The 23,340-nt window shown below is 40.0% G+C and overlaps 1 protein-coding gene across 2 annotated transcripts in view; it reads left to right on the plus strand.

Moving 5' to 3' along the window:
* Positions 1–23,340, plus strand: part of USP6NL (USP6 N-terminal like) — a 188,990-nt gene that overhangs the window by 134,549 nt on the left and 31,101 nt on the right. Inside the window, exons 7-10 of one of the 2 annotated variants that reach the window (XM_080656700.1) lie at positions 7,596–7,703; positions 14,760–14,869; positions 17,211–17,259; positions 19,798–19,918. In XM_080656700.1, the coding sequence (XP_080512826.1) occupies positions 7,596–7,703; positions 14,760–14,869; positions 17,211–17,259; positions 19,798–19,918 (388 nt within the window). The remainder of the gene's footprint in view (positions 1–7,595; positions 7,704–14,759; positions 14,870–17,210; positions 17,260–19,797; positions 19,919–23,340) is intronic. The other variant, XM_080656701.1, reaches the window with a different exon arrangement.

Here is a 23,340-nt window from a genome sequence, read left to right on the forward strand (position 1 = left end):
CACCCGAGGATATTTTCCATTGATTTTTAGAGAGAGTGGAAGAGAAATAGCAATGTGAGAGAAACACATTGATTGGTTGCCTCCTGCATGAGCCCTGACCAGGGCCCAGGCCAGGGAGGAGGAGCCTGCAACCAAGGTATGTGCTCTTGATCAGAATCTAACCCAGCTCCCTTCAGTCTGAAGGCTGATGCTCTATCCACTGAGCCAGACCAGCTAGGGGCATGGAAATATCTTGAAATAAAAATATAGCCCTCATAGAGAATCTTTGGCTTTTTAGGATACAAGCATTGATGAAAAAGTTTCCAGTAAGGCTATTTGTGTTGCCTGTGTGTTCTCACAGTGACTGCCCCCTATATACAATAGTATGTATTTTTTAAGTATAGTCTATTAAAGGAAGTTATCTCTGTTAAGTGGAGCCCATTATGATTTAACTAGTCATAATGTAAGGTGTCTTAAGTCACAGCAGGGTACCTACTACAGATACATATATTTTTTCTCTTGATCAAATAACTGAATGGACCTTTTTTGATCAAATAATTAATGGACTCATTAGCCAACATTTTATTTTACTGATGTGAAATGAAGGCACCACATTTAGAAATAAAATTTAAGCAAGAGATCCTATGGCCAGACTTCAGGGCTCGTTCATTGAACCATCTTTTACACTAGCTTTTTCTTTGGTGTTTGTCAGTAAGAGGTCAGAGGGAAATAGAAGGCAGTTATAAAAGGCAGGAGGGCCTGTGGGTGGTTTAAAACATTTTCAGATACAACTATGGAGCCTCATGTCTATTTGGAGGCAGAGATCAAGGAGCCAGTGGAGCAAGGATGATTACAGGAAATGGGGGCCGTGAGAAGCATCAGCAGCTCTGAGTATGAACTTGTGTTTCATGGTGTACACTGCAGTTTTGAATGTTCTACAGAATTGAGTTAAACTTGCTGGACTGACAGGTTTGCTCTCTGGCAGCCATGATGACGTGGACCGGCACACTTATCACTGTTTCAAAATCACTCAGGTTTGAAAGGGGTATTGAAAACATCAGGCGAGTTAATGGAATTGGTTTTTTTTTAGTTGATGGATTTTTTAATGTATCTGTGTGACTAAAGTAGACTGCTTGATTTTATTGACAAGTGAACAGATATACTGAAAAAAAAGGTAGATTTCAGACAACCTTATTTTTTCCTTAAATATTTTATATATCATCCTATCTAATAAAAGAGCATTATGCAAATTAACCATCACTCTGCTACACCCACAAACCATGCCCACCAGCCAATCAGGAGCGAGTATGCAAATTAACCCAACCAAGATGGCTGTGGCCACAGAGAGAGCAGGAGGATTGGGTATCCCTGGCAATGGAGGAAGCCAAGCTTTCCGCCTGCCCTGGCCAGCCCAGGCCTCCACTCAAGGCTACAAAGTTTTAATTATAGAAGATAAATAAATCCCAACAAAAATGGCGGCAGCCACGGAGCTGGAGAGAGCAGGAGGCTTGAGTTGCCCCCCCAGCGATGGAGGAAGCCAAGCTTTCCGCACACCCTGGCCTGCCTTGTCCTTCACTCAAGGCTACAAAGTTTCAATTATAGAAGATAAATAAATCCCAACAAAAATGGCTGCGGCCACAGAGCAAGCAGGAGACTTGTTTTCGCTCAAGGCTACAAAGTTTCAATTATAGAAGATAAATACATCCCAGATACCAGGGCCTCCGCTTGGGTTGCCAGGGGGCATGGCTGGCCTGTAAACCACCACAGGCCCCTCACCCAGGCCGCCCCATGCCCCAAGGGAACTCCCACCCTGATCCAGGACACCCTTCAGGGCAAACCACCTGGCCCCCACCCATGCACTCAGGCCTCTATCCTATCTAATAAAAGAGTAATATGCAAATTGACCATCACTCCAACACACAAGATTGCTGCCCCCATGTGGTCAAAGATGGCTGCCCCCATGTGGACACAAGATGGCCAGCAAGGGAGGGCAGTTGGGAGGGACCAGGCCTGCAAGGGAGGGCAGTTGGGGGTGATCAAGCCTGCAGGGGAGGGCAGTTCGGGGGGACCCAGGCCTGCAGGGGAGAGCAGTTGAGGGGGGACCAGGCCTGCAGGGGAGGGCAGTTAGGGGTGACCAGGACTGCAGGGGAAGGCAGTTAGGTGCAAACAGGCTGGCAGGGGAGCAGTTAGGCATCAATCAGGCTGGCAGGGGAGTGGTTAGGGGGTGATCAGGCTGGCAGGCAGAAGCGGTTAGGGGCAATCAGGAAGGCAGGCAGGTGAGCAGTTGGGAGCCAGCAGTCCTGGATTGTGAGAGGGATGTCTGACTGCCCGTTTAGGCCCGATACCAGTAGGATCGGGCCTAAACGGGCAGTTGGACATCCCTCGAGGGGTCCCAGATTGGAGAGGGTGCAGGCTGGGCTGTGGGACACAACCCCCCGCCCGTGCACAAATTTCGTGCACCGGGCCTCTAGTATATTCATAAAATTGTAACAGAATTTTAATGATAGTACTTTTCAATTGGAATATTAAAATACGTTTTTAAACTATATGTGGTAGTTCTATATCATGGTTGTTAAGACTATGGCCTCTGAAGTCATACTAACTGAATTTCAGTTCTTCCACAATTTATTAGAATGACTTTGAGCTAGTTATTTAACCTTTCCACATCTTAATGTTCTCACCCTTAAAATTGGAATGATAATAATAGTACCTAATTCTTAAGGAGTGTAATAATATTACAAGGAATATATTGACCTAGAAAAGTGATTTCCACTGGTGTGCCACAAGAATTTTTAAAACATGCAATACCTGACTAGTCAGGGCACTGACCTCTTTCCCTTAGATTGTCAAATAAAAAAGTGACAACAACCCACACAATAGCCATCTGGTGTGAATGCCCTATCTTGAACCATAAATATATAGGTCATATAATAGAGTTGTATTTTATTGATCACATCATGTAATAAGGTTGCATCTGATTGGTTAATTCTTGGTACCAGAAATCCTATCTACAAGTATAGGTACTTGATTTTTTTAAAAAAGACACTTTGGAACAAAAAGGGGAGGTAATTACTACTACTACTATTATTATTTTTTTTGTAAATCAATCAAAAGTAAATATTTTTTTCAGATTGGTGAAGAATACAATATATTTTTTGGTGTACTGCAAAATTTTAGTAATTAGTTTATGGGTGGCATGAGATGAAAAAGGTTGAAAATTTCTGATCTAGAAACAAATATGTTGGCTCCTAATAAATCATCTGAAATGTTAGTATAATTGTTATTAACATTGTTATTACTGTTAGATTCATCATTATCCTCACCTTCATCCCCACCTTCATTTTCTCTTCTTGGCAAATCCCTATGTTTCCTTCAGTATTGAGTTTATTGTCATCTTGTCTGAACAAAACTTTTCCTAACATGAATTCATCCCTACCCTCCTCCCTGCATTATAGTACCTCTAATGCAGTCTCAGGATGAGAGGCACAACTGTGTTGGACCAATAAAAAGTGACCATCATGGGAGATTTACTGACCTCACTCCCAACACTTTTATCCGTAAACTTTTTCTGGTTTCCCCTTGGAATCTCACTGTCCTACATAAGGAATAACTGCCCTCTGGTGTTATTTCTGCAGATCTACAGTGTAGTGCCTACCATTCTCCTTTTACCATCCTTGCCCACCTCTTGGGGAGTCTATCTCCATCACAACTTCTTCTGTCAGGGTGGGATGTTCAGCTCTGATAGCGACTCGTGTATGTGGCTTTATTATATTATAAAGGCTTGTCTGTTTATGTTAAAATTATCTGCTTACATACTTCTCTTCCCCACCACACTATGAGCTGCACAGAACTTTTTCATGTTTGTAGTCATAGTACCTTGTTAGTGTTGGCCATGAGCAGGCAGTCATTACAGTTTATTTTTTGAATGAATGAATTTATAAATTGGGACAATCAGCTATCACCTAATAAATTCTGCAATTTTCATAAAGCTGTAATCTCTAGGAGGTGGTGCAGAAATACCTTGAAGTAGGAGTAAGAAGATAATTCTCTAACCTAGGCGAACCACTTCTCTGTACCTTGATTTCCTGAGTTATTCTAGAAAATATGAGACACTACATTGTCCGTTGAAAGATTCTTAACAGATGTAAACTGGACTATTCTGGAGAATAAGCAAATTTTATTACAACTGCTGTGCTTTGATGTAATTTCTACTGTTTTACAAAATTTTTATGATAGTTGAAAATTTGTGAGGAAAGATACATAACCATAAGTCAGCTTGTCATATAACAGTATAAATATTTGAAACATAATAAACATAATTAAAATTTCTTATTTTAGGGTCTCATAATTTCTTTTTTGTTTTTTTATTTTTAATTTATTGGGGTGTCATTGGTTAATAAAAGTATATAGTTTTCAGGTGTACAATTCTATAATACATCATCTGTATATTGTATTGTGTGTTCACCACCCAAAATCAAGTCTCCTTCGTCACCATTTATCCCCCTTTTCCCTCTTCCACCTCCCTCCACCCTTCTTTCCCTCTGGTAATTACCATACTGTTGTTTGTGTCTAAGGGTTGTTTTGTTTTGTTTTGTTTTTGCTTAATTCCTTCACTTTTTTCACCCAGCCCTTCTACCCCCTCCACTCTAGCTGCTGTCAGTCTGTTCTCTATCTGTATTTTTTTTCCGTCTCTATATGACTTTTGTATGTGCTTCATTTCATTACCTCTCACAGCTTAAATTCCAGATTCATATTTTATTTTACTTTTAAGTTTTAGGTATAATTTTATTACCATTATTTTAATAGTTTTTGCTCTTGGACTTCCTTAATATTTTTCTGTTCCATGTATTTTAGTAAATAGGTACAGTTGAGCAGAATAATGGATACTATATATGGTCTTGAAAGATAGTCTTTGTTTTTTATAAAATGTAAAATCAGTATTTTTTACTAACTGGTAAGATCTTATGTGTGCTGTTTGACAAGCCATTCTACCTCTTTGTGATTTACTTTCAATATCTATAAAATTGGGATAATAATTCTTATTGAGTTGTCAATATGATTAAATGAGACAAATATCTGTAAATAACTTTTAAAAGTTTTCTGTACATAATAAATGCTCATTAAAAGTTTACTTTAATTGTTACTGTTGATGACGGTAGTGATAATGTGCCAACATTTCTTTTTCAGTCTTTTCCATATGTGACTAATTGTTTTATTTGAGCCCTGTAATAACACTGGACCATTAATTTTTTATTGCTACCTGATATTTCTCTATTATTTCTTCCCAATTTATCATAGAATTTGATGGTTTTTTTCTAAATTTCTATTAAACTTTAGGATAAGTAATAGACAGTAATTTATATACGATTGTTGAATGCAGAATTGAGTGACAACAATCAAATGTCAAAAACCTTTTTAAGTAATATAGTTTAAGAAGTACATGTCGGAGCTCTTATTTTACCCTGAAAAACATCTGCTTAATGGAGATTCAAGTCTATCAAAGTTAATCTATTTACCTGCCATTATATTCTACTTGACTATTAAAATTCTACTTTTTACATTTGCAATAATTTCCATACTTTCTGATATTTATATCAGACTAGAGGCCCGGTGCACGAACTCGTGCACAGGTGGGGTCCCTTGGGTGGCCTGCGGGGATCGCGCCCCAGCTTGTGCCCCCAGGCTCACAGCCCCACTTGGCACCCTGCCTTGGCCTGGTGCTGCCCCCTCACCTGCTCCACCATCCCACCTGCAGAGCAATCAGTCAAGGCTGGCTCCTGCCCGGCTCCCTCAGCACCTGGGAGCTGGGTGGCGGCCCTGCCCCCTGCCACCGCCATTGTTGGTCGCCATCTGCGGGGCATTTGGACCCCCACTCGCACCTGCCTTGGCCTGGCGCCACCCGCTCATCTGCTCAACCATCCCACCACAGTCCCGCTCATGGGGCTGGCAGCGCCTCCACTGCTGCCCACTGCCAGCGCTGTGTCGCCAATGCCTGCCATTTTCCGGGCTGTCCCCTGGTGGTCAGCGCACATCATAACGAGCGGTCGAACTCCCGGTCTCCAGGTCGAACGACCGCCTGAGGGGACAATTTGCATATTAGGCTTTTATTATATAGGATGCTTATAGTGTAGAACCTTCACTCTAGAAATTTAGGAGGTAATTTGAAGTAACTTTTAGTGGATGATATATCTTTAAAAAGTATATTATGATTTTGAGGTGAATATAGATGACAGACTTCGTTTAAGAAAATAAGTCACTTGCTTTTTTACCACATTCAGTTTGCAGCTAATGTTGATAAATGTTTAGTACATGGGAAATGTTACAAGTAGCAGAGTCTAGTTTACACAAAGCCTTTCTGTTTATATTCTTCCAGTTAAATCTGCTGCATACATTAAAACTGCTATGATTTTAGTCACTGTCTGCTGAAATTTTTAATTTAGGGCATATTATGTTTATACCAAAGAACAAAACTGAAATTATGTAATTATCTAATTGAATCAATTTCACAATATTCACTGTTCCATAGTAAAAGTTGCTCTATAGTGTCACTCCTTTTAAACCATTTAATCAAAGTTTCTTAAAGCTTTAGTTTTTAAAAATGTAAGTAGTGTAGTGGTGGAAGTTGAACTCTGTTTATTCATAGTTCACCAACATTTCATTTATTAAAATTTGCATCTTATTTTCTTAGCCATACTTTTAAATACATTATTTTGATCATAAGGATATAAGTTTCCAGGTTTTATTATGCAAACTTTATAATGACCATGATAGGTTTGTATGTTATGTTGAGTAATTAGCCTTGAGGAAAAACATATAATTACAAGACTGGAGAATTGAGTGATTCTTAGAGGATTAGCAGTATACTTTCAAGGAACCAAAGAATTGACGATACTGATGTTTTACGGATAATTTCATTCAAAAGTGATGGTATTCTTTCCTGATGGGGATTTATTACTACTTTTGTCTAGGATCTGTGTCACTAAGAAAAGGAAAAAGATTGTCCTGAAGAAATTATTAAGAATTGAAAAGAGAAGAGGAAAGGGTGGGGGAGGAGAGGGTAATGAAGGTTGTGGGTGGAATTAACTAAGATTATGAGATGTAGGGGCCAGCTTTGGTCTAAAGAGCCCAGAGAAAAGGTGAGAAGGTTGTGGGAAAGAGAGTAGGGGTTAACAGCACTGTCTGCACTCCATGAAGACACTTTTGGCACAAGGAAACCTTTTTGCTATTTGGATCCTTTTAGGTGTATGGATTAAAAGGAAGAAAGTGTGTAATTAGTTAGTTATATATCAGTAGGGAATGTGTAAATCAGATGTTCACAACTTTAAAAAAGCATTGATTATGCTTTCATGCTACTTAGGGAACACCTTTGTTATGAATGGTTTGGAAATACTAATGTACTAGGCATATTTAACATTTTATTACTTTCTGCATTTATGTCTCCCTATTAAAATCTAAAAAGTAGAGATGATAGTATCCAAATGTGCCATGTTAAAAATGTGTCATTAATTATTATGGATACTATGAAAATAAAAGACTAGCAAATATTAATTTTATTTAAGGGACCAGTCTAAGCTTTTGTCAGTTTGTAATTTCAATTTATGTTTCCTTTCAATAAGTTTCATAGGAGAATTTACAAAGGGATCCCACTCCAGCTCCGAGGTGAAGTCTGGGCTCTACTTCTTGAGATCCCCAAAATGAAAGAAGAAACAAGGGACCTTTATAATGTGAGTATCTGACACCAACCTGTTATTTTGAAATTCAAAAGTAAAATCCATTTCTTTTAGCATTCAAGGTGATGTAAGGTGTTCATATCATCATTTGAAATTATATTAAAACTAGAGGCCCAGTGCACAGATTCATGCACCAGAGGGGTCCCTCGGCCTGGCCTGAGCCCTCTCGCAATCTGGGGTGCGGGTGAATTAGATTCAGGGCAACAGTGACCCAGCAGCAACCTAACCCACAGCTGATTCTGTGAGGAATTGGGCTCCCTCCTTCCTCCTCTCTGGGTCCGGGTTGCAGGTGAAGCAGATTCAGGGCCAGTGCTCCAGCAGCAATCTAATCTATGGCTGATTCCGCAACTAATCATGCTCCCTCCTCTACTGGTCGGAGTGTCTGCCCCCTGGTGGTCATTGCGCATCATAGCTACCAGGCAAACGGTGGGACAGTCGCTTAGGCTTTTATATATATAGACTAGAGGCCTGGTGCACGAAATTTGTACACGGGGGCGGGGGGGTGTCCCTCAGCCCAGCCTGCACCCTCTCCAATCTGGGACCCCTCGAGGTATGTCCGACTGCCTGTTTAGGCCCGATCCAAGTGGGATCGGGCCTAAACGGGCAGTTGGACACCCCTCTCACAATCCAGGACTGCTGGCTCTCAACCGCTCACCTGCCTGCCTGCCTACCTGCCTGATTGCCCCTAAATGCTTCTGCCTGTCAGCCTGATCACCCCCTAATCACTCCCCTGCCAGCCTGATCGATGCCTAACTGCTCCCCTGCCGGCCCCATTGCCCCTAACTGTCCTCCCTTGCAGGCCTGGTCACCCCCAACTGCCCTCCCCTGCCAGCCCAGTCACCCCTAACTGCCCTGCCTTGCCAGCCTGGTTGCTCCTAACTGCCCTCCCCTGCCGGCCTGGCCTCCCCCAACAGCCCTCCCCTGCAGGCTTGGTTGCTCCTAACTGTCCTCCCCTGTAGGCCCAGTCACCCCCAAATATCCTTCCCTGCTGGCCCAGTCACCCCTAACTGCCCTCCCTTGCCAGCCTGGTTGCCCCTAACTGCCCTCCCTTGCCAGCCTGGTCACCCCCAACTGCCCTCCCTGCTGGCCTGGTAACCCCCAACTGCCCTCCCCTTCAGGTCTTGTCTCCCCCAACTGCCCTCCCCTGCAAGCCTGGTCGCTCCCATCTGCCCTCCCCTGCCAGCCCGGTCACCCCCAACTGCCTTCCCCTGCTGGCCTGACTGCCCACAGCTGCCCTCCCCTACTGGCCATCTTGTGGTGGCCATCTTGTGTCCACATGGGGGCAGCCATCTTGTGTGTTGGAGTGACAGACAATTTGCATATTACTATTTTATTAGATAGGATGTCACTACATTGGGTTTAATAGGGCTATTATCTGTTTTCTTGGCAGTTTTGTTTATTGCACTCTACTTCCTAAATTTTAAACAGATAATTCAGTGAAAATGTTATTTTCTGTATCAGTCAGTAAGTTATCAAGTGCTTTTAAAATACTTGAAATGATCAGTCAGTGTTGGGCCATATTCATAAGAAAAATTGACTAAGACCTGATTGTAGCTGCTTCTTTTCAAGGTAGTATTAATATAGAGATTTACAGTGCCACTTTTATTTATGGGAAAATAATAGAATTCAGTTTATCCAGCAACTGCCTGCATATGATTGTTTTCTTCTAAATGTGAGAAAGAAGAATTTTTTTCCCCTGATAATTATTAGGGTAACTCTAGGTTTTATTATTTATTAACGAAAAGTGAAACTGTGACTCAGTGATCAGTCATGTGTTCCTTAAATTACCTAATGGATAAAATTTACTTTTTTGTCATTTCAGCTATTTCCCTTTGAAACCTAAGTTTTATATCCATCTTTGAAAGGAGTAAAACACTTATATCTAAAAATCAGTTTGAAATATATTCCTCAGAAAATGTATATAAATAGAATAAATTAGAATAAATGGAAAAATGATAACTTAAACACAATTTCAATTATAAAGGGGGCTTTGAAATGCTTTTTTGATATTTTCTTTTTAATATAGGTAAAATTTCATCAAGATGAAGGTAAAAAATACTGGCTTAATTTAAAGAATTGCTCATTTTGTATAAAAATTTAAAAATTAGCTGATTGGACCCTGCGCAGACTATAAGTTTATGTCTCATGATTTTTAATAGACATATTTAATATTTTTATTGATTTCAGAGAGGAAGGGAGAGAGAAAGATAGAAACCATTAATGATAAGAGAGAATCATTGATTAGCTGCCTCCTGCACGCCCCCTGCTAGGGATCAAGCCCACAACCCTGGCATGTGCCCTGACTGGGAATTAAACCGTGACCTCCTGGTTCATAGGTCAATGCTCAACTACTGAGCTACACCTGCCGGGCTATGTCTCATGATTTTCGAGTTTTAAATTATTATTTTAGACTATTGATTAAATATTTGCTTGTAGTGTCATAGTTGTGCATCCAGTGTTGAAAATTGTGTCTGAAAGAACATATATGAAATTTAACCCCAGCATCTCCTAAGTGTGTCTGGCATGTGGTATGTGCTCAGTAAATATTTGTTTAATAAAATAAGTAAATTACTTTTTGTTTGTTTATTTGTTAATCCTCACCCAAGGATATTTTTTCCATTGATATTTAGAGAGAGTGGAAGGAAGGGGGAAGGATATCTAGAGAGAACCATCGATGTGAGAGAGACCATTGATTGGTTGCCTCCTGCATGCACCCTGGACCAGGACCGGGGATAGAGCCTGCAACCAAGGTACATGCTCTTGACCAGAATTGAACCCCAGACCCTTCAGTCTGAAGGCTGACGCTCTATCCACTGAGCCAAACCAGTTAGGGCAAGAAGTAAATTACTTTTATTCAGCATACTGTATTCATTTCCTAGGGCTGACATAACAAAGTACCACAAACTGAGTGGCTTAACACAATGGAAACTTACTCTCTTACAATTGTGGAGAAGACAGTCTGAAATCACATGATACTTGACTTTCTCTGACTGGCTTGTTTTACTTAGCATAATGTTCTCCAGGATTTAGAAGCAGCCTAACTGTCCATCAGTAATGAGTGGATAAAAAAAAAAAGCTGTGGTACATTTACATAACAGAATACTGCTCTGCCATAAAAAGGAAGAAACTTTTACTCTTTGCGGCGGCATGAATGAACCTGGAGAACATTATGTCTCATCATTATTTGTCTCTCTGGGGTCTAGTGAAATATCTTACAGATGGTAGAGGTTCAGTCCATAGTGGTTAACAACCTCATCTACAGCCTTAGTGGGGCTTAATAATCTTGTAAGCCAAACCCACAGTGCTAGTTTTTCATCTAAATGCTTTCCACACAACTTCTGTCTTCAGTTTTGTAGGTTCATTAGAATCTATTTCTTTTAAATAAGATGTTTATTCTTATACTAGAGGTCCAGGGCACGAATTCGTGCACCGGTGGGGTCCTTCGGCCTGGCCTGTGGGGATTGGGCCGAAACAGGCAGTTTGCTGACGCCACTCCCACTCATCCCAGCCTTGCTGCGCCTGCCGCTCCGCTGCAGTCTTCGCATGCCCATGACCAATAGTGGCAGCGGACTCATGCCCAGTCAGTTCCCATGCCGGTCCCTGTCCTGGTCCCAGTCCAGATGGGGGAGGGCGCGAGCAGGGGGTGTGTCCATGGGAGAGGCTCACGCCGCCACAGTGGTGCTCGCCAGCTGTGAGCCGCTTATTCGTCAGCTGAGCGGCGCTTCCACTGTGGGAGAACACTGACCACCAGGGGACAGCTCCTGCGTTGAGTGTCTGCCCCCTGGCATTCAGTGCATGTCATAACAAACGGTCGAACGGTCGCTAACCTCCTTTCATTAAGGTAAGTAATAGGCTGCCCTAGCCTATTTTGCTCAATGGATAGAGTGTTGGCCTGCAGACTGAAGGGTCCCAGATTTGATTCTGGTCAAGGGCGCATGCCTGGGTTGTGGTCTCGATCCCCAGTAGGGGGTGTGCAGGAGGCAGCCAATCAATGATTCTCTCTCACCATTGATGTTTCTATCTCTCCCTTTCTTTCTGATTATATATATATATATATATATATATATATATATATATATGTAATAGTCTTGATTTCTTGTATTCTGCTCATTAACTTGTAAACATTCTAGGGCATAAATAATGTTTCTGACCTTTTTTTTTTTTTTTTTACTGACTCAACTGGGCTTTATTTCTATCATGAAGGTTTTTTTGGTTGGATTTTCTTTGTCTTCTAGAGAAGCTGATATTATAGATGTGTTTGGATGTTTTACTTCCTTTCAACTAAATTTTATGTCAATTCTATTTTATCATGTCTTGTCAAACATTTTCTTTCTGTGTTTTGATATATTATCTTTTACCAGGAGGCCTAGAGGGCAACAATTGAACCTCTTTACTTACCCATTATCTTTCCCCCAGATATTTAAAGAACAAATATGTAAAGATTATTATTTTTAAAGCTAAATTTTTGTAATGTTTTCTGGACCAGCTTATATCATAAATAGCATATAATACTGTATTAGTGGTCATATGATTCCAGTACAACACTCTTAAGTATCTTCCTCTGTCCTTGGAACTCTGAAGGGCACCATGGCTAGTTGGAATGTTTTAGAAACTACAGAGCTGCTCTTCTCTGAGCTCCACCTCAAAACACAAAACTACATGTACACACACATCCAACATATCTCTCCTTTTTTCATGTTTAGCTTAAGTCAGGAATTAATTATATTTTATGTATATTTTTGGAATTGATTTTAGCAGAAATATATATTACCAGCACATTGTCAATGGGTCAATATAACATATGTGTATCGATGTCTTAATGAGACTTAATCATGGATAAGTATAAATTATATAAATTTTAATCTCCCATCTGATTAAACATGGGTGAAATGCCACTAAATTGACAGCAGAGGGTGTTTTAAAAGGCAAACCCACAAGGAAGAAAAAATAGGAGAAGAGATAACAGCTGCCAATTTTTGAAAACCAGAATTCAGACAAATACTTTATAGTCTTAGCAAACCTGAGAAAACTAATCATAGGCTAGTAGTGAGAAATTGGAGAAGCACTTGATTTATATTTCAGAATCTCCAAAAGCCTTGATAATTACCAATTCCAGGTGCCTCTGGAAGTGGAAGTGAAGCTAAACACAATAGAAGTGGTTAAAAGTCTGTTGCAGAAGCAGTTAGAGCCCTTAAGTCTCCTTCCCCAACCCAAGCAGGAGATTGGAGGTCCACCATTTGGAGAGGGTAAAACAGAGGGCCTTTGGGCTGGAGAACACAGGCATTGCTGAGGGTGGGCTGCTGTAATGCATGTACAGAGGAATTGAATATCCTGAATTTGGGGCATTGCAGCCTTTCCTTCCACTCAGCTCCCAGAACATCGACTGCTGGGTACTTGTCTTTTTGGCAGATCAGAAGAGCCTTCTCTGGAGAATCTGACCACCCTAAGAAAATTAACCCAAAGATACTGACTTCAGGGGAACCCCAGTGAAACTGCCCAGCCACTGAAGACAGTCGTGAATCCCCACCTCTGCACACAGAGCTTTCCACCAGCTGTTCGTCTCCTACTTTTAAATATAAGAGACAACGAAGTATCACTGTTCTTTTGAGAAAGGAGCTAATATGAAAGACAAATGAGGACAAATGGAAAAAAGGAACTTGCAAGAAACAACTATCAATATCTTCAGAAGGATAAAAATAGATATTGCATCCATAAAACAAGTATAGAATGCTCTTAAAGGGAACATTTGAGAACAGCAAAGAGTTTATGATTATAAAAATGATAATAGAAATGAAAGATTCTAGAGGAGGGTTGAAAATAACAATTGAAGAATTTTCTCAGAAAGTAGATTATGATGTCAAAGAGATGGAAAATAATAGAGAAAATATAAGAAAATTAAATGACAGCCCAGGAGATCCAACACTATAATAATAAGAGTTCCAGAAAGAGAAAATGGGAATGTGGGAGGGGAGGCTGGGGAAATCAACAAAGGAATTATTGAAGAAAATTGTTCAGAACTGAGAGATATATGAGTTTTTAAGATTGAAAAGATCCATCAAATGCCCAATCCTGTGGATAAAAATAGATCCAAACCAAGCACAAAAATGTGAAGTTTTAGACCTGGAGAGAGAAACTCCTATAAGCTTCTAGAAAGAAAAAACAGACTTCATATAAAGAAGCATGAATTAGAATGGAAACACTGGAAGTTAGAAGACAATGAAAGCAATGCCTTTTGAGCAAAAATATTTTCCAATTTAGAACTCAAAATGGCCAAATATTTAAGAAAGGAGGTAGCTACCAGACATTCAAAGTTTCAAAAAACACACCCTTTCACAGGAGCTACTGGAGGATGTGGCCCTCCAGAACAAGGAAATAAACCAGGAAAGAAGATGGGAAATGCAGGAAACGGGACCCAAGCAAAGAGAGGCCTAGCAGATGGTGAAGGGAGACCCCAAGACACCTGTGCAGTAGCCCAAACTAGAGCAGGTCAGAAGGCTCTGGGAGCAATGTCTGCAAACAGTTAAAATTGGGAGAATACCCCTTCTATTTGAGTGTCACCAGAAGAGATTTATGCAAATTGTTCAGAACTGAGAGATGTATGAGTTTGGGATTGAGTTAGTGACAGCTATGTAGAAAACAAGCAAATCAAGATACAATGCAATGATCAGCTCCAAGGAAAACAAGAATATTGTGTTGGAAAGAAAAAAAGAAATCATAGTAGACTACATGACTTAGCTATGAAGAGCTTTTACATAGCAATGCAAACTCCAAAAAGTTCTCTATCCAAAATTAGCATCTACCTCTATTGATAGGACAGGAGGGAAAAAGGGGATGGGAAAAGAGGGCATGGGAATAGTAGAGATGGGGCTTGAATGGGAGAGAAACTTTTCATTGTGTATCTTTTTATGTTTTTTCATGTTTGAACAATGGGAATGATTTTCCTAAACCAAAAGAACTTTTAAAATGAAAATTATTTTACTATTTGTCATAGACTTTTCAACAGCTGATTTCCATAAAAATGTGTTTTTCCCCTCTTTTTTTCCTCTTCAGAAATTAAAACACAGAGCACGTGGTTGTTCACCTGATATCAGACAAATAGACCTTGATGTCAACCGCACATTTAGGGACCATATTATGTTTAGAGACAGATACGGTGTTAAGTAAGTAAAGTTTAATATTATGCATTGTAAATAGCCTTTGTAAATAGTCTGAATCAAAATCTTTATTAACTTAAAATGTGAGTGTTTAGACTGTCTCCTAAAGACTAATAATCTTCATTCAGGTCCTGAAGTTTTACGCTTTGCAGATCATTTGGTTCATGTTGTGTGAAACTTAGGTTCAAAGTTAACTTAAACTTTTAATTTTTTACATAGTTGGTGCTATAAAATTGTTAAAGAATCATTTTATGATATGTGAATTCTTAAAAAATATGGCACTTTATTAAAAGTCTTGGAAAAGAAATGAGAGATTGTGTTGCTTTTCGAGAACTGTGTCAGTGATAAATACATCCCTATAACCATGACCTCATATGTAGATGAAACTAAAAACTTTAGTTAGATGAATGAATGAAATGACTATGACAGTTATGAATGAAAGGTATAGTTTTGCTGACCTCTATATTGGTTAGGGTTCAACCAGATAAACAGAAACCAGTAAATATTACAGGATGTCCCCCAAAATGTATATACACTTTAATAGCCAGTAGCTCAATTTTAAAAATGAAATGTATTTTAATAAACACTGCCTTTATAATTATTCAAAGTGTGTGTATAAATTTTGGGGGGACACACTATATATTAAAGAGAATTATTGTGAGGAATTGGCTTACACAGTTTTGAGGGCTGACTAGGCAGGTCTGAGGTCCGAAGGGCAGGCAGGGACTCTTGGGCATGAGCTGAAGCTGTGAGTCGCGACCCACAGGTTGAGAACCACTGCTGTAGAGCCTAAGACCATCGGAAAACACAGATACTTACATTACGATTCATAACAGTAGCAAAATTACAGATATGAAATAGCAACGAAAATAATTTTATGGTTGGGGGTCACCACAACATGAGGAACTGTATTAAAGGGTCACGGCATTAGAAAGGTTGAGAACCACTGATCTAGGGTGATCTGCTCTACTTAAAGTCAACCAATTATGGATTTTAATCACGTGTGCAAAATACCTTCTTTGTAGCAACACCTATTGTAGTCTCGCCAAGCTGACAAAGTTGACCATCACAGTCAACCCTTGTCAATTTAATTTCCAAATAAAACAATAACAAAGTTATACCTTGCCCTGAGTGCTTATGACCAAATATGTTAACCCTTTCCCCACAAAGGGTGTCTGTTTACTGTTCTGCTTTAGTATTCTATCAGCTAATTACTATGATATAAAATCAACTGTTGTTACTATATCTCATAAGGTGACAAGGAAAAAGAGAAGGAAGAAAAATATTTTAACATATACAAACATATACCAAAATAAGGACGAAATACTAATTTATAGACTTCATTTCTGTGATTGGGCATGTGGTCAGAGCTAGTTTATAACTCTTTCCACTATCCAGTCCCTAATTCCTTTTCCCTCGGCAAGTACTTCCGCTGGTTGTGGTTATGTACCTGGTGAGGTGACCTAAACTTTTACTCCTAAAGAGCCTCGACCATTAATAATCCAGCTTGAATTAGATTGTTGTAGTTCTCTATTGACTTGAATCACAGGTTTTGGTAATGCTAACACCCTAAATGTTCCCCTATATTTTAGACATACTCTTCCTTATGTCCATTATGTAGTAGCAACTCAGTTTCCCCTCAATAATCAGAATCAGTCATCCCAGGCACTTTTTTGCCTTCAGAGGAAGAGGAGCCAAAAGTGTGGGTGGCAGTCTCCAATTTCAGTTAAGTGGAATCATTGTTGTGTTTCCTGGTGGAAGCCTTCTAAGACCTCTAGACTGCCAGAGAGCCTAAGGTTGATGGGAAGGGAAACAAACATTTTGCTAGTAGAATACCAGAGATAATCGTGGGTGGAGCCCTCCCACTTCCACCCCTTCAGTCTTGGACCCCTGGGTCCTGGCTATGGGAGAGACAGCACCATATATTGAAGGCTGATTTAAAGCATGTACAACCTCCTGGAAGACATTGCCTCAGCCTTACAGGTATTGTACACTTAGCTGGCTGGCATGTAACTCAGGCCATTCCATGATTCTGTCCGGCCAGTTGCTTCCATGGGGATGATTTTATAGTGAGAATAGTTCAGTGAAAGAAGACAACAAATGTAAGTAATTGTGAAGCTTATTGTGTTTTTGGCATAAATTCTTTCTATCAAAATGAATGTTATCTAACCTCGAATTTATACCATATAGAAATTGTTAAAATTTGAGCTTGGGATCATTTCTTTATTATATTAGTAATTTTATGTGGATTATCTATTTTCAGTCAACCTATTTTTTTAAGCTTATAATTTTTAAAATGTGTGAAATAACTAGGTTGTGTTCAATATGAAATTTTTTCCCCTTCTAGGCAACAGTCCTTGTTCCATGTTCTTGCTGCATATTCTATTTATAATACGGTAAGTTGGAACATGCCTGCCTGTAGCTCTTTGGGAGTATTCTGAGGAACAGGAGGAATCTTTCAGCACTCCCTTCCTAACAAGGCCCTTTGGGCTGAGTTTCTTCATCTCAGGACTGGATGGTCCCACAGTCATTGATCTCTGTGGATCTCTTCAGGGCTCCTTACAGTGACCCTGGGTCTAGAGGAAAGCTGGTTTGGAAGTGGGAAAAATCACAGCATATCAGTGAACCTCACTTTTTCCCTCTTTCTCCAGCCTGTTTGTTTATTATTTTTGTGTTGTTGTTTGTTTTGTTTTTATTTTAAGCAAACAGGACTGGGAATGACCAGCAGTAGAAAGACAGGAAGTTGGTAGCTAGATTAATTTTTGCTTTGCACTTTATCCATTCAGTGAGGTTCAACTAGGGTACTGCCTGTGCCTACTTGCTATTCCAAAGAGCAGGCTAAGACTAACCTTTCTGGTAATGGAACATGTTGTTCTTACATGGGGAGATGATAATTTTAGGGAAGACCAATTAGGGTTGAACCTAATTTGAGTGTTAAATTAATGCTTGTTGACTAGGTTTCAGGAAGGACAGCCTTGAACCTTGAGATAAGTCATTTTTATTATAATGAAACCTTTAAGTTACAAGGGATAGAAATCCCAAACTAGAGCAAGTTAAAAAGGAGTTTACTAAAGGAACTTCTCATAGAAATGAAACAGTAGTTGAGCCTCCTGGGAGTTGGAGCTGGTACAAAGCCTTAGGTGAGAAAGAGCTACACTTTTTCTCTCTTCCTCTTGAGCTGACTCTGATTACCTCTGTAAACTGTTTATTCCAATATTTCTCTCTCTAGTTGCTTTCTTTGCCTACTTATCAGTTTTTCCATGGCTAAAATTGCATCCACAGACTCACCGTGACCACTCTATTCAAGGACACACTACCATCTGGTTACAGTCTCTGTGGCTTTATTCAGATTTCCTGGAAAGAGTTTGTGATTAGCCAGTGCAGCCAATTAATCGTTCCCCTGGGGTCAAGTGTCCTCTTCTGCTCCATAAGCTTTGGTTCATGTACACGTAAGGCCACTTGATGAGCAGGGGACATGGGGAGAGTGGGCAGGTCTCAGAGAAGGGGCACAGGCTGCGAATGTGTACATAAAGGTCCAGAAGTCTAGAGAAGGCCAGATAGTGAACTGGGAATTGTAGGAGGAGATTTGCCAGCATCTGAGCAAAGAAGAGGAATATTGAGCTGAGAATCTATACTAATAAAGGGTAATATGCTAATTAGACCAGACGTCTTCCAGACATCCTTCCTGACAAAGCTGGGGGGCTTGGCCAGCCTGCAAACCTCCGGTGGCCCCTCACCCAGCCTGGCCCCGCCCCCAGTGGGAACCACCCACCCTGATTGGGGGCTTGGCCAGCCTGCAAACCACCCTCAGCCCTTCACCCAGGCCGGTCCCGCCCCCAGCGGGGACGCCCACCCCAATTGGCAGTGTTGCCGGCCTGTATACTGCCCCAGGCCCCTTGCCCAGGCCAGCCCCATCCCAGCGGGGACCCCCATCCCGATCTGGGACCCCCTTCAGGGCAGGCCAGCCAGCCCCCCTCCCCATGCACCAGACCTCTATTCTGTATAATAAAAGGGTAACATGCAAATTGACCCAAACGGCAGAACGACTGCTGGACCAGTCACTGTGAGGCACACTGACCACCTCTTGGTCCCTTTCCCCAGCCAGCAGGCTCCAGTCCCCGATGGCCACCTGTTGTGGGGCCGGGGCTGGCGAGTGGGCAGGAATAGCTGACCCCTCGGTCCCTTCCCCTGGCCATCAAGCACCGATCACCTGATGGCGAATGGGGACCGGGGGTGGGTGGCAGTGGGGGGCGGGGCCGGCTGCGGGCAGCTGGGGAAGATGGCCCTGATCACAGGCCAGGCCTAGGGACTGTACCCACGCACAAATTTCGTGTACTGGGCCTCTAGTCATTTTATTTATATATATATATATATATATATATATATATATATATATGTATGTATATATCTATGTATATATATATATAATAAAAATATATATATATATTACATACATAATATATATTATATTATATAATATATATATAAATATAAATATATATATTACATATATAATATATATTATATTATATAATATATATTATATTATATAATATATATAAATATAAATATATATTATATATATATTATATTATATAATATATATATAAATATATATATTATATTTATATATAATATATAAAATAAATATAAATATATATAAAAATATATATATTTTATATATTTATATATATATATATATATATATATATATATATATATATATAACTGTTAGTGCTCTTTACAGAAGGTATAACAGTATTGAACAGTATTACCCCAGAGTATATTGTTGACATTTAAAATTTTTTGTGGAATTGCTCATTCAAGAATGTATTTAGGCATTTTCTGATTATTTATAGGTCAGTTTTATATGTGCATATGCATGTAATTTGATCTTAAAACCCCCAGTTTCTTTGTTCTCATTTGTTCTTCAGGAAGTTGGATACTGTCAGGGGATGAGCCAGATCACAGCTTTACTCCTTATGTATATGAATGAAGAAGATGCCTTCTGGGCTCTGGTCAAACTCTTCTCAGGCCCCAAACATGCCATGCATGGTAAGAAAGCCCCATAGTTATCTTAAATAATAAGCAAGGGAGGGTGAGAGAAGGTAAATTAAAGCACAAACTATGGAAGATGCTTGGCAGAGTTAAGTACAAAAACTTACTGTCTGGGGTTCATTCAGTTAATTAGTGTTTGTTACTAATTTTTTATTTCATTCTTCTTTATTAAACTCTCTAAATTTTTCTGTTCACATTTATATTCCTTTGTGTTTACCCCAGAGTATATTGTTGGCATTTAAAAATTCTTTTTTTAATTGCCCCTCCAATCAGAATAAACTAATTTAGGTTTGGAGGAATTTAGAAAAGCTATATTATTGGGAGAAATAAAAGATGCCTTTTAGATAGTCATACAATTATCATATCAGTGAACTCTTTATTATTGACTGGATATTGTGATATATAACTCTTTCTCAAAGAATAGTCATTGAAAAATGGTGCTTAAAGTGTTAAAGAAAAGGTACATAATAACTAAGTAGTTTTGTAACAAGTGTGTGTTTTAGTTTTTTCAGCTATAAAATTCATTCCATTTTACATAAAAGGTTGGTAACACATTCTGGATACTTTTTGTTTTTTAAGTTAGAAGATTGATTTTAATAACCATGTCCTTATCTTTGTGAAGCATATGCAATAAACTTTATTTAAGAATTTGGATTCCAACTTGTCTTGGAAATAAAAGTGACATTTGTCCAAATAGTGCAAAATTATTTTCCCAGTGCCATTCATGTGATAATACCAAATAAAAGCAAAATCTAACACCAATCACTCCAAGAATGGGTCATATAAGTTCTGTTGGTGAATATTTAAACCTATGTTGTAGGGAACCTGCCACATGTTTAAAGTGACATTTTAACATCACTTTCCATAGTTTACAGTTTATTAAATCTCACATGATCTTCCATAGTTTATAGTTTATTAAATCTCACATTCTTACTATGTGGGTTGGGGGATGTATTTTGTATGTGTGTGGTCTGTGTGTGTAGACGCACATGTGCACTGTGTGTGTGTGCGCATTTGGCTATTTCCCTTAGTGTTCCTTGTGAATTTTTAAAAAATAAATACTATCTTTATGGCAACTGGTTATGGACACTTTGCACCCCGTGAATAGACTCCAAAAGTCTGACATATTACATTGAACTGCCATCCAATAGACAGCATCATTTAAAAAGCATCTTGAAAGAAAAATAGCTCTGCCTTGTATCAGTTTTTATTTTGCTTTACCATGGATGGTGTTGCTGATACATGTTAAAGTACAGTGGAATGTTATAATTTAAGTATACATAAATATGTAGAAGACTGCCCTATTTTGAGAAGTTTTGTGGGTTTTTTTGCATTTCATATATGTAAGTATCACTTATAAATGTATACAATAAAGTGAGGGCTGAAGAAAATGAGATTTAAAATATCAAGTCTAGGATATCACTGAAAAGTGAAGAAAAATTAGGTATCTTAGCTAGTACTTGTTATTGAAGGGCATTACTTTTAAAATAAGACTTTCTGAGATTCTTCCAGTTTCCATCCCTATCAAATTGACCATGAAAGTGGCACAGACAGAGATATGGATTTTTTTATGAAGTCATTTCACTGGAAAATATCACTAGGGGAGGAATAGAATCTCTGTCTGTGGAAATTTTTACACACACCTTAGAAAACAGAATTAGTTATGAACTAGCCCTTCCCCAAAATATATAAAGCAGTGTTTCCCAAAAGCGTGTGAGGAACATAGTTTTACTTTGGGAAACAGATGTTTTGTGGGGTAAAAGCGGTCTTCAGGATCAAGTAAGTCTGGAAGACTGAGTTAAACAAAGAAAAATGTTTCTTTAGTCTATAAAACAACTGAGAAACTTTAAGAAGCTCATACATCAGGACTATCTAGGGAGGGCATATGTAACACACAGTATTTGCCCTGGATTCTTTTTTTAAAAACAATATTAACATCTTTTAAAGTTACATATAACCCAGGTTGTTAAATACGAATATGGAAAAATTGTAAATCCATTAAGTATATATCCTTTTTAATGGAATGTGTAGAATATCAGAAAGGAAACTTGTGAATAAAAATAGATGTAAGGTTCCATGAATTAAATACACAAAATTAATACTGACTTACTATTTACAATTAGTTGCCATCTAGAAATCTTATACATTACCAGAGGCCCAGTGCACGAAACTTGTGCACTGGTAGGGTCCCTAGTGGCTGGCGGTGGCCGGCTGGGGCCTCCCTCCCTTCCCTTGGCTGGCCCCGCCCCCTGGTTGAACTCCGGTTGAGGGGACAATTTGCATACTACACTTTTATTATATAGGATTATATAGAATATTGTATAATCAGTTGGGGTAAAATTCCATTTTTGATATAACATTGATCACATAGTGCCAATGTATTTTATCTGCTGTTAAATATCACTTATAGAAAGATTGAAAGTGATAAAAACTTTGGAAGCATGATACTAATTAAATTGTTAAGAGTAAATCTTAAAAAAGTAGTGAAATGTTCGTTATGTAATATATTAACAGTAAAACAAAGTGATAAGAAATCAGAGTTAGAATTACTTATAAAAATTTGCACATTTAAGATATGGCCCAGTACTTTAAGAAAACAGATAATCCTACCTAATAAAAGAGTAATATGCAAATTGACCATCACTCCAACACACAAGATGGCTGCCCCCATGTGGACACAAGATGGCCGCCACAAGATGGCCAGCAGGGGAGGGCAGTTGTGGGTGATCAGGCCAGCAGGGGAGGGCACTTGGGGGCAACCAGGTCTGCAGGAGAGGGCAGTTGGGGAGGACCAGGTCTGCAGGGGAGGGCAGTTGGGAGGGACCAGGTCTGCAGGGGAGGGCAGTTGTGGGGGACCAGGCCTGAAGGGGAGGGCAGTTGGGGGTGACCAGGCCTGCAGGGGAGGGAAATTAGGGGTGACCAGGCCAGCAGGGGAGGGCAGATAGGGGCAATCGGGCCGGCAGGGGAGCAGTTAGGCATCAGGCTGGCAGGGGAGTGGTTAGGGGGTGATCAGGCTGGCAGGCAGAAGCAGTTAGGGCAGGGGTGGGCAAACTTTTTGACTCAAGGGCCACAATGGGTTCTTAAACTGGACCGGAGGGCCAGAACAAAAGCATGGATGGAGTGTTTGTGTGAACTAATATAAATTCAAAGTAAAGGAGCGGAGGGGAGAGCAAGAGAACCCTCCGCTCTTTCGGCTCCGCGGGCCGGATAGAACAGCCGAACGGGCCGGATCTGGCCTGCGGGCCGTAGTTTGCCCACGGCTGGGTTAGGGGCAATCAGGCAGGCAGGCAGGCGAGCGGTTGGGAGCCAGCAGTCCTGGATTGAGAGGGATGTCTGACTGCCCGTATAGACTCGAACCCACCGGGATCGGGCCTAAACAAGCAGTCGGACATCCCTCAAGGGGTCCCAGATTGGAGAGG

The sequence above is a fragment of the Plecotus auritus genome (genome assembly GCF_963455305.1).
Source record: "Plecotus auritus genome assembly, chromosome: 1".
In the NCBI taxonomy this organism is placed as follows: domain Eukaryota; kingdom Metazoa; phylum Chordata; class Mammalia; order Chiroptera; family Vespertilionidae; genus Plecotus; species Plecotus auritus.